Source organism: Spea bombifrons, chromosome 3 (genome assembly GCF_027358695.1).
Source record: "Spea bombifrons isolate aSpeBom1 chromosome 3, aSpeBom1.2.pri, whole genome shotgun sequence".
Lineage (NCBI taxonomy): Eukaryota > Metazoa > Chordata > Amphibia > Anura > Pelobatidae > Spea > Spea bombifrons.
This window is the reverse complement of record NC_071089.1, coordinates 110265782-110278279: the sequence shown is the minus strand read 5'-3', so window position 1 is coordinate 110278279 and position 12498 is coordinate 110265782. Positions and strand designations below refer to the sequence as shown.

The window sequence follows — 12498 nt, the reverse complement described above, 5'->3', positions numbered from 1 at the left end:
TTTATTCTACTAGAGGGAGAGTTGTAGCTCTAACGTACCCAATTTATTGTACATTATGAAGGGTCAGCCCCACCAAGCTCTTGCTGCGTAATGCAGGGAATGTGAGGAGGTTTCTTAAGTTCTCTCTGGTTTTAGGCAGCCCAGCCCAGGAGAAGCTCACTTGGCATGATCTGTCCTTATGAAGAATGAAGTCTGGGAATTAAAAATTTCAGTTACTATAAACTCCTGGTTTAGTGAATACACTAAATTTAATAATAATTTGCTTGAAGGAGGTTTCACCAAGAAGTGCTGGAGTGATTTGACTTCTTGCATTAGGGAAATATAGACTTCTGGGGTATAAACAAAATGTTTGAGCCATTCTATTGTTTACTACAGGCAGTAGGATAAATAGTCGGGGTGCTTGTTCAGTGTCCTGTGTCTTCCTGAAGTCTCATTGCTCTGACACAGTAGAGGAATGGGGGAACAGGAGTCGCTTGAGGTGCTGATTATATGTTTCTTGCAATTACTGATGTTTATACCTGCAGCACACATGCACACCACTAGGAATGATCCCCTCTGCTTGCACGGCTGCCTCCGTTCTGGTAAAGCACACCTTAATTGTGATGTTCCCTTCACTATGCACTACCATCACACCTGGGAGCTTCCCAGGGTTGGCTCCTTTTCTTCTCCTTTTTCTTCACACATAGGGTCAGCTCTTCACGGCCCCTTGGAATGGGCACCATACGGATGTCTAGTACTAATTGGGGCCATTTCATAGCTGACGGGCTCACAAACTTCATTATGTATTCTAAAGGACCACCATTTCTCTCTCCCGCGAGCACCTCCTAAAATCTCATGGATTTTATTTTATGTGCTCCTTAGAGGTATGGATCCTCCGTAACACATCATGCAGTTGGATACAAATACATTAAACAAACCTCCCAAATGTACCAGTTTTCGTGGGGCAGTCCTGATTTTCAGGTAATGTCCCCTGCCCTGCCCCACTGTCTCACTGTTACAGGGGCAGTGGGGGATCATGGGCCAGTTTGGGAGATCCTCTAATCTACCCGACAAGCCTAGGAAGCAGGAAAATCGATGGGGTTTTTTTCTGTTGCAGCTCCCTCATGGTACCGCGCGGTGGCAGTTGGGGAATGCTAGGTGGCCCTGCCCTGGCCATGTGCCCTCCTGGGTATGTTCACCCCTCGTCCATACATCTAGCCACAAACCATAACACAGGGGTTCGGATTTGGGCTTGTAAAATGTTGGGTTAATGAATGAAAGAACTGTGGCTGTTTTTATTGCACTTTTAATTAAGGCGAACGATGCACCGAAGTCACCCTCCCAGAACTTTAACAGATACTCTGTGAGACCGTGCTAACCCCATTTCTATACTGTTTAGAAATGGCTTTTTTCTTTTTTTTTTCTTCCTTTTTTCTACGATTATCCGTATAGATTCTAACCTTTTTAAATATGCTCTGTTTATGTTACGCTCCGGGAGGAATAAATATCCAGGCTTAGTCATTGAACTCTGCGAGCTGTGACATAATTGTAGCGGCATTGCTCCGAGGTTTACGGATCCCCCTAGAGTGACCTCTCGTCCTCTACGTGACCGCGGTGGAAGTCGCAGAGACAGGGTGATCTTCAGGACAGTCTCGGTCAGAGGGCAGCGCAGCAGCACCTGGGGCCTGGAAGCAGATGCTGTGTTTAGTGGCAGCAAACCCCAGTAACAGGACGAGCCTAATAACCTTTCCTATTCTCTATTCAATTATATCTAGTGGTCTCTAAGGGAGAAGCTGCAGACGCTTCCTGTAAATCCCATGTCTTTGTGTTAAAGCTGCCTAGTCGCTCCAAGGAAAGGAATCTGTATTTTCCAGGAGCGAACCATAGAAGCCTAGAATTTGGCAGCGTTCAGGGCATCTAGCCTATCCGTTTCTCTCAATATAGTGATTCAACCCTTGGCCTTTAGATTCAGGAGCCATATGCCTATCCGTCCATCCTCGCTGTATTAACCTCTACCACTTCTACAGTTCTACCCTCTCTGTAAAGTAAATCTTCCTTACATTACATCTAAACGTCTGACCCTCTAGTTTTAGATGATGCCCTCTTGTTCTAACGTTTCTCCTCCTTTGAAATAAGCTTCCCTGCTGTACTCTGTTAAATCTATGTTACATGTTTCTATCGCATCTCCCCTTTCTCTCTTCCAACTCACTGAGATCCCTTGGTCTTCTCATCCTGCAGATCTTCGCTGCTTGAGCCCCCTCCATCGGTTTTCAACTCTTGTGAAAATGCCAGACCACCTCCGTAGGGTGAACTTAGCTAATCGGCCTCCTTTATTCAGTAACAGCCCTAGTACGTTTTACCTGCTGTCCCTAATAGACATATTGAAGAATAAGAGACATTGCAACTGGAGGTTGGATGGAAATTACCATGTCTGTCTTTTAAAACAAAGGGAGAGACCAATTATATGTTATTTCTCACCCACTGGATTGTCGCTCGGGTTCTGCGTAGGTACACACGGCACCAAACCTATCGGAAAATGGGATGTTACATCTAAACATCCACAATTTGATCATCCCCTTAAATAGCATCTCCCGGCTAGTTTTTTTTTTCTCCTGTAATACCACGTTGTGTTGATTCCAGTTGGCAGAGTTCTCGTCTGGTAACAAATGAGAGAGCAATTACTATGATTTGGAGTAATTACTTTTTGTGCAATTGGCGCATGTTCTGTTATTATGATACTGTATGCCTTAGGAAGGTAATTATTTCTGCATCTTTTCGTGTTTTTTGCTTTGTTAAAGAGAGAGAATGGTTGTTTTTAATACGTTCAGGTTTTTTTTTTTTTTAAATGCGTGCATTCTGTAAATTCCAGGCTCCTTCTGGTCGGCGGCTGTGAGACGTACGAGGACGGCGTGTCGGAAGCTACGCAATGTGGGATAACAGCCTGGAGGATCATGTCTGGATCCAGTCATTACAAGCTGGTCACAAGTTACGAAGATGATGCAGGAGCAGTAAGTGACAGAGCAAAGCGTTCTGGGAGTTTGTGTTTAAATCATGATTTTTCATTTAAAGTCCCTATATTTATGTTTAATGTTAAAGGCCGCTCTAGTGCTTCCCAGCATGCACCGGTCTCGCTCTCTTTCTGGATTGCTTGCTCATTCTTTATGTATTCCGCTCTTGCTGAGAATAATACAGTAAGTTAAGGAGCAGCCACGCTAACCATTTAAAAAAAAAAAAGGGGAAAAGGGAAGGAAGGAATTGGCCAACCATTTTATCACATGGTTACGGACACACAGTTCTTGAGAGATGTATAATTCTAAAATAAATGGATTTTCAGTAGTATGGAAATCTTTAGTTGCCATAAATGAGTTTAGTTGACATTAGTGTTAGATATTACTGGTTTAAGTTTTATTTAAAAGCACTTATTGTTATGCTGGTCTACTGTGTCATAACTCCTTTTAGACTAAAAATGTTCCTGCCACTGATTGGCTGCTTAAAACAGCCAATCAGGGGCAATAATAGCCAGACCATGAAGGAGGGGAGGGCAACTGCTGCAGCAGGGCTGCAACTTCTAGGTCTGGTAAGAGCTTTATCTTTTTATTTTTTATTTTATTTTTGTATTTTTAATTCATATTAAACCCAGAAAGCATTGGGGTTACTCATGGAGTACCTTAATATACGTTCTTTTATAGTAGGGGTGTCAGGGACATTAGATGGCGCCTTTAAGAGACGGCGGGACATATTATACAAAGAGGATATTTGTATTTGCTAAGCCCTTTTGATAAATAAATAATTCATGATCGTTCTAAATTAATTTTTAATTTTCCAACAGCGGCTTATAATGTAATTCCTTAATAGGGTTTATTAAAACGTCCTTCAAATTTTGTCTTTTCTCATTCATTTTCTTGTAAATTGACAATCTCTGCAAAATGTGAGTTTTTACCGTGCTTTTGTTGTTTTTGTAACACATGACTTGGTCTCCGTCTACAGGCGCTGAAGAGAAAAGGATTGTGGAGGATTATTAAATTCCGATTATCTGGCAGACACGGAACAGAACAGGTAATAGCGATTTCCCTTGTTAATTTGGTTCCGGCAGGTGAAGCAGAATTTGATTTGAACTCATTGGAGTGAGGAAGCAAACTCAATAACAGAAATTACAAACACAAATGTAAGATCTGAAAATGAAGAGTTTGCCAGTTTGGTCACTGGAAGTAATTACTTCATGGTCCCTTTTTGATTTTCATGCTATGTAGAATCCCCCATACTGTACGCATTTGCCCACCACCAGCTAAACTCCATACAGCAGATCTTTTCAGGGCTGGCTCGGTGAACGCTGTGTGTAGGGGTCTCAGACCCTCAAGCGCATGTGGGGAAAGCAGTCTCATTGATTTCAATGGGAGATCTTTTCTGATACTGATTGGCTGCTCGATGCAACCATTGGTGGAAAGAATGGTTGGACCACGGAGGAGCAGGTCAGGGATGCTTCTTCAGTGTCATGTAAGTGCTTAACCTTTTTAATGGAAGAATGCATATTAAAGTACTCACAGAGGACCTTCGAATACGTACTTCTGTAGTGGAGGTTTCAGGGACATTAAACTGTCCCTATAAATGTGTAGTCCTGTTTGCAATTTTAATGTGGATGTGTACCGTCCACAGCACAACTTGGAAAGCGTTAAAATGAAAACTACATAACTTGTGTTTTATAGATATTTATAAGTAAGGAGCTGTTTTACCGAATAGAAACGAGTCTCCGTGTCTCAATATGGTAGCCACCCTCTCACCCCACCCTTAAGAAGGCTTCCTGAACCAATCATCAACAGCCAGCCCCTAGCATTATGGGAGATGTAGTCCTGCAGCAGCTGGAGGGCCGCAGGTTGGACGCCCCTGGTATTGATCCTTGGAACAGCCATACTAACTCCTATAAGGATCTGTAAATTCATTCATGCCCAATAACTTATCTCCCTAAAATGATTCCCTATAAACACACGCAAAAAAAAAGTGAACTGCTGGCTTAGTAACGTATAGAACGTATTTGCGTTGTATAGACTGAGTTATATTCCTGTTTGTGTGGGGATGACTTTGTGGCACATAATAATATTTGTTCAGCAAAAAATAACTGCCCTAAAACTGGAATAAAACTAAAAGTGAATCTTTCTGAATGTGATAGAGCGGTATGAGCCCCAAGCCTGGGGATTTATTTATTGGATTAAAACAAATCAAGCATGTTATTGTTGTATGGTGCGTATGATCCTCTAGTTTTTTACTGTTATTATTCAGCCATGCCGTAAACGTGTCTCGCTATTATAGCCGTGACCTGGAAGACTGCGGTGCTTTTAATTCTCTATGTAGAAACTGAAAGGTACATTACTGGACCCGCAGTGATTGTGTAGCCGCTCGTGCCTTGTTTCACAATGCCATTCGCTCCGTTTGGCTTGATTGGCGGTTCCGCATGGCTGACTGTAACATGGATATAGCTTTCTTAGTCCCACCATGGGATATGATTAAACAGCATGCTATATGCTTCTTATTAACCCTTGGAATGACCACACACATGCCAAAGGTTGTTTAAAGGGGAATTCCCACCATTTGTTTTTCATGTATTAAGTGTTCCCAGCTATGTGTGCTAACAATTAGTCAACATTTAGAGGATCATGGGTAGCTGAGTATTCACGTAAATAGAATTTGTGTGGTTTATTTTAATTACGACTTTTTACAATGAATATGAATGGTTAATAAAACATGGTAGGAGATCCTACACATATACCGTATTTGCTCAATTATAAGATGACCCCCCAAAATTTGAATATTTTGAAAAAAATAAAAACCCTGAATATAAGACTACACTATAGGGAAAACCTTGTCTTATAATCGAGCAAATACTGTATATACTCGGTGCATTGAGATAAAGTAGTTCTACTTTGTGTCTTAAAGATGAACCAAAGGGTTGAGGAACGGGTAAGGTGGCCCTGCTCAGCGTATTGTTAAAGTAACGTTTTACAGTCGGCTGCAGCTTCTCCAAAAGGAATGCACATTCTTTAGCTGTAGAAAAGGAAACGAAGCTGCAGGGCTCTTACCCTTCGGCACTCTGAACGTCATGCCGCTTTTGGCTGTATGAAGCAGCCACTCGGTGGCAGGAAAGCATTTCCATTTGGAGCACCTTCTGCACATTAGGTGTCTCGGTAGACATTCAAGAAAGCCAGCATGTGCACGGTGGCAAGCAGGAGATGTGTTCGGCTGAATAACTCAGGTGTACCTATATTCAAACTTTTTTGATGTTTGGTGTTTTTAAACCTATGTTCTCCTTCACTATAGAACATGTGCTCCGACCAAATGAGGGGGAGCTGGCAGGTAGAATTCCACATGTTATTGAGCTTGAGCACCCATGATCCTGTGCCAGGTTGGACTCAGAGAACCTCAAACTCTGAGCTTAAGTGTCATTACCACGTGTATTCAATGCTTGAAGCCTGGGAATCCAGCCACCTCCATGGAAAAATATTAATAAAATCCTGCTGTATACAGCATTGTAGGTATCAATGATAAAAATCTATTTTGTTCCAATAAATGGACTTTATCTGCAGATCTGGAGGCCGCCATTGTTATCGGTTGTGATATTTTGGTAACTTTCCCTTTTCAAACACTACACTGCGCTGACAGAGAAAAGAAAGATGTCGGTGCGCTAAGCTATTCACAGGCTTAAATAATACAAATGTATAATACGAGGCCTACCAAACAGTGTGCGCATGCTGCAAATACAGTGTGTACAAAAAAAGAAAAACTCCTCATTTGTTTGGTTGCAGCTTGCTGTCCAAGGGTTAATTGGGAGGAGGTTTAATTGCCCCTCCCCCAACACATTAATAAGGTTTTGGTAGCCGTATAAACTGCTTTGTGTGCCCACTATGTAGGAGGTAAGAGTAGGTTCTCACCCTATTGAGAGTGTGCCTTGACGTGGCGGGTAAGCTTAATTATGCTTTGGCCAATTCGTATAACCAAAACCTCTCATTTATATTAGGGGGAGAAGAGCAGACAGTTTTTTTTTTTTTGTTGTTTTTTTACTACACTGCGCTGAGCCTCGATGTTAATGAAGTCTCTTCCTCCATTTGCTTTCATTAGTCAGCGAGCCCCACCGAGTGATTAAGACCGAGTCATTGTGTTGTTTACCACAAGGTAGTATGATAAGGATTCAGGGTGTTTGTCTAGTAGACTGGGCCTAGATGAAAAAAAAAAGATCTAGGACATATACAAATAACTAAATACAGTTGGAAAACTTCTTTTTGATCAGATAATTGTAATAAAAATGGTGGAGCTTCCCTCTAATGAGAACGCCTCCTAGAACTGTTCTAACAATCCCTGTTCAGCCGTAGTCTCTTCACTCATGACCAACTTCACAAGCGTCACTTGGAGTTTTAAGCAGTAACTGTAAATAATTCTTGAACGATTTCATCCTTCTCACTTGGCAGTGAAATTGGGCTTAATTCATTCAATAAAGTGATTTTGCAGTAGCGTTGTCATTTCAACTTCTTCACTTTTTTGTCCTTAAATAGTATACTTCTGATGCTTTCTATGATTTTATTATTAATGTCTTTTTTTGTTATATCTTATTCATGTGCAGGGTGGCTCAAGTAGGTATACAGTACAAATCGAGTCTCTCACTCCGGTGCGACTCTGCTGCCTGTTACCTTTTGTAAGACACACGTCTCCTATTTTCCTTTTTTTCTAGTTATTTTTGCTAACAGAGGGGCGCCGTGATCTATTGCTTTTACGTGTTGTAAAGATTTCTTTCTACAGTCATTTCCTCTTCTGATATTTAATCATGATAAAATGTATTGTGAAAACAACAATCTATAGAATGTCTATATGATGCGTACAGTACAATATAGAACAAAACAAAAATGATCTTCAAAAAGTGTAAAAAAAAATATCATAGCATAGTAATAATGTATTATTGATCAGGTATCAGGTATGAATTACTTGCTAGATTGTAAGCGCGTTTGAGCAGGGCCCTCCTCACCTGTTGTCTCTGTAAGTCAATTTGTTATGTTACATGCTACTTGTTATGTCCTACCCATTGTACAGCGCTACGGAATTTGATGGCGCTATATAAAACAATAATAATAATAATGATACAACAAGTGAAACATAGCACATTGTAATTGCATTCCATATTCATCGGAATTATATCACCTTGGATAAACAGCGTGTGTCCAATCCACTTAACAACAACAAACAAAAAAGCAGAACACTGGGATGTTAACATTAAAAATCACTGTTACTATGTTACTAATAACCGTTTAAAAAGTACTCCAATGTAGCTATGATTTAGTAACTTCTACAGATTATTAGTGAGATTGTTTAATAGATGAAATTACCAGCTTTAGTAAGAAAATACTAAAATTGCAGGTACAACACCTTATACATTATTGCTATATTTTCGGGTTATAAGCTGCAGGCTCACAAGCTGTTGTATGTAATAATGAAATATAATATTTTCTTCCCAAAAAAAGGATAAGATATTCTAGGTGTTGAAGAAGATAGCCTTCACCTCTAATAAGAATGATAAAATACCATTATATCTACCACCTCTTGTTGCTGATATCCAACTGGTCCATGCGGATAACTAATTATAAATCCAGGTTCAGTGGAAAAATTCCAGTTCGCCAGGGTAAAAATAGTAAACATGAAGAGTGATGAAAAATAATTGCAAGCAAAAATGATCCCCATCAACATTTTTAATTTGACAAACTTTTAAAGACCATGTTTATCACCACAATCCACTTTTCTCCACCATTGATCAAAATCCCCCAATCAGGATAATGGGTTTTGCTTATTATAATCGTGTTATTTAGCACATTTCCACAAATTTGTTCCCATTATCTGCTACTAAGAGGCACTCTTGTCTAAGGAATAATTTTGATAAAACTATTCAAGAACATCTGGTGCCTGAATGTTTTGAACTATCAAATGAACTTATTATCCCCGAAAAGAACATTCTCTACTCCCTAAAATACCTAGATTGTAAGCTCACCGGGCTCTCTCCACCTAATGTATCGGGTTTGTCTTAGTCTGTCAATTCTCGTCTTGTCAGACTCCTTGAATGTATGTATTGTAAGAAGCGCTGCGTAAATTGTTGGTGCTATATAAATAAAATATTATTATTATTATGTTTATAATTAGGTATATATATGCACCTAACAAAACATATGTAAGATACAATGTAATCCATGTTACATGTAAAATGAAACCACTTGTATATATGATAAGTTATAATAAAATATTTGTATGTATTTAAGATATATATATATATATATATATAAAAGAAAATATCTAGGTACACTATACCACATTACTCAAAATTATAAAATGGGCAAAACACTTGCTTTAACATACAACACCTACTGAGTTATTAGTTTCAGAGCTCTAGCAAATGTAGCAAGTCCGCGGAATTTACGTTCTACGTTCGCTGAGATGAGCAATTTGTCCTCCTTAAATTCCCCCATAACTAGTGCAGCCGGACCATAAATGTAATCAGAACATACTTGATGATGCGACTAGATTCATCAAGACTTCTTTGTTCTCAATATAGAACAAACAAAAAACCCTTTGCGTGTTATAACGGAAACAAGATGGCTGTGACTGTAATAAGCAAAAATATGATGTACGTGTTTTCCGGCTAGAAATGCAGACACTGGTTGGTCCTAGTACTGTTGTCCTTTTGTGTTTCTCACTTGGTTATCCTTTGAGTTGGTTAAATATTAATTATGGAATAATAATTAAGAAATTAATCTTAATTTACTTTTTTTTTCTGTTCACAAACAATGAATCTATGCTGCTCCGTGGTTCTCCCTGTCTTACTCTCTGAAAGTTTTAAAGGGTTTTTAAAGTATGTCTTAAAAATAAAATCTTCATTAAGCAGTGCTACCTGATTTCTGTCGTTTAGCAGCTAAAACCTATTTCTGTGATGTTTTCCATTATGAAGACTTGGTAGTCTTCCTGTTGGCCTCCATTGAGGAGGTATTCGTTATGAATTCCTACGGTTCCTCTATGACATTTGCTGTCAGGAATTGGCGTTGCTCACAAAGAACCTCAGGAACTCCTGCTCTCCGTGGCCTTAGAAGAAAAAGCACTGAGGGGGTCGTAGTATCTCCGTGTTGTCTCTGTTTAATTTTATTCTTCCCGCATCGGTTCATATATACTTGCTTGATATCTGGCAGAGAGCGGAATTTTCCTCCATAACCTTATAAGATCTTTTTATCTTTTTAGGATGGCATTTTTAAGATGAGCCTGTCTCCTGACGGAAAGCTTCTGGCAGCGATTCATTTCTCGGGCAAGCTGACGATCTGGGAGGTGCCTTCAATGAGGTTGCAAGGTTGCTGGTCACAGTGTGAGCAGGTCTGTGCCGCTGTTTCTTTTCCCCCTTTCATTCTTCTTTTCTTATTTTTTAATTAATGTCAAAATTCACCAGAGGGATATTTGAGCATATATCGAGGTCATACAATATTTTAGAGTTCATTGACATTTTGTTCCTTTTGTGCAGCAGCGGTTAAGCCAAAACAGAGCGTTTCGAAGAAGATTTAGTAGTTTCCGCTCTGCTGCTTTATAACTGAAACAAAGGAACAAGTCACCTTTTCTTACGAATCTTTCAAAATATCACCTCTTTGGAAATCAAATACAGATTTGTTATTCCGTTTAACAGGTTTAAAAGAACTAATTATATCTTATTGTGTGATTTTAATAAAGTGGATGACCTTGTCTACCTGATGACTCGAGAGGGGAAAGTTTTTACAATGGGGACCAGTATTAGATTTCACATTAAAGAGACAATGGTAAATGGACCTCTCTAAACCACCTGGCTAAAATTGTCCACCACATATACACATCATGGGGAACAGCTATTGACTTGTAAAATGTTAATGTCATGCACCCATCTGTTCCACCCTGGTTAAAAAAAAAAACAAACAACAAACATAGATGTTGTTTTCTTTGGGTCAGTTTTGACCACTATTAGCTGTGACTTCTACAATGCATCAACTATGTGCCTAATAGTTGTAAGTCTAGAAAGGTTACTACTAGGGATGTACCAAAATGAAATTTCTGGACCGAAACCGAAAATGCAGGATTCACTTGGCCGAAACCGAGCAATCGCACTCCTATCATGCCCAGGTTCTAGCATGTACGGGTTGACTGGACATGATAGGAGTGTGATTGCTTTTAGGCAATGATTTTACCCTTTTGAGTGCCGTGGGCTGGGACCCTTAATTTAATCTGGTTATTTTAGAAACACCCTATACTTCACTGAAGTATATGTGTTTGTCTGGGATTTTTTTTTATTTGTTTGCTATGTTGTTTTTATAGGCTTTAAGTGGGCTTTGTAGTTTGTGGGGGGTCATCTGTGACAGTGGATAGCAGGATCAGGCTTTTTTGTTTTAAGAATTCCAGCCAGGTGATCTCACAATATGTCAGCTGGCAGCGTGCTATTGTTACCTTGTTAAAAAGCCATATTAGACTACCTCCTGCCAAAAGACCAATAGCCGCCTAAAGGCAGTGATCAGCTTTTATTATTCCTAGAGAAGTCGCTGATCATTACAAGCTTTGGGCATAGATGTATCCCGTGATATGTGGTTGTCATTCTGTGTTATAGCTTCTGGGTGGTAGACTGAGGGGTACTGTGAGAAAAATCATGACATATCTTTACTTTACAGATAGGATAGTAGATACAGAGAATATACTTTCAGTGGAAGGGGGCTGGCAAACAGGATTCCAGAATGCTTAACTTAGTCAGACTTACGGCTGACTAGGTGGGCTAATTGTTTTTTCTTCCATCAATATCCTGCATCACCACTGCCAGAAGTCTGATAAGTTAAACAACTGAATGATTATTTCACAGTTGAACCTTCATATGACCTGTAATTGCTGAGCAGGCTAACATGCCACCAGATTAAAAGGTAAGAAGCTTCCCTGCAGATTGTTTCATGTACAAATGCTCTGCAGAGCAAGCAAGGACGAGGGGCATAAATAATACACACAAGTGAGCAGTCATGTAAAAATACGACTTGACTGTTCATTAATATCTCTGTTATTATCCATCTCCCAGCGCTGCCAGGATTCTCCTAAAAGTAGACTTCCCTTGTTCCCTTGTTCCCTTGTTCAAGATGGAGATCCGGACTCCTGTAACCCCCTTCAGTCTAGTGGAGGCTTTTTTTTTTAAGATTAAAGTGGTGGAAGAACCAAGGTCAGTCTTATCTTCTAATCCTTCCATCCATTCATCTCCCCATGGTTCCTGCTTGTGGGGACTCCGACCGTCTGAAATGTTCTGATGGGATTTCTTTTCGTTGTCTAACAACATAGAACATGGATGATCTCTTCTGCATTTGGCATTCTTTATTCTTGAAGGATAGATTACTGATAAAGCAGACCCCACTAAGGCCATTATTTAATCATTCCCATTCATGTAATCATGCCCTTTAAATCATTAAATGGTTTGGTTGTTGATGTGGTGGCCAGTTCCAGTAGATGTATCCAAGTTAC

The 12498-nt window shown here is 39.8% G+C and overlaps 1 protein-coding gene across 1 annotated transcript in view; it reads left to right on the top strand.

Moving 5' to 3' along the window:
- Positions 1 to 12498, top strand: part of NBAS (NBAS subunit of NRZ tethering complex) — a 253053-nt gene that overhangs the window by 17872 nt on the left and 222683 nt on the right. Inside the window, exons 10-12 of the mRNA XM_053461340.1 lie at positions 2849 to 2987; positions 3967 to 4035; positions 10234 to 10362. Of these exons, the coding sequence (XP_053317315.1) occupies positions 2849 to 2987; positions 3967 to 4035; positions 10234 to 10362 (337 nt within the window). The remainder of the gene's footprint in view (positions 1 to 2848; positions 2988 to 3966; positions 4036 to 10233; positions 10363 to 12498) is intronic.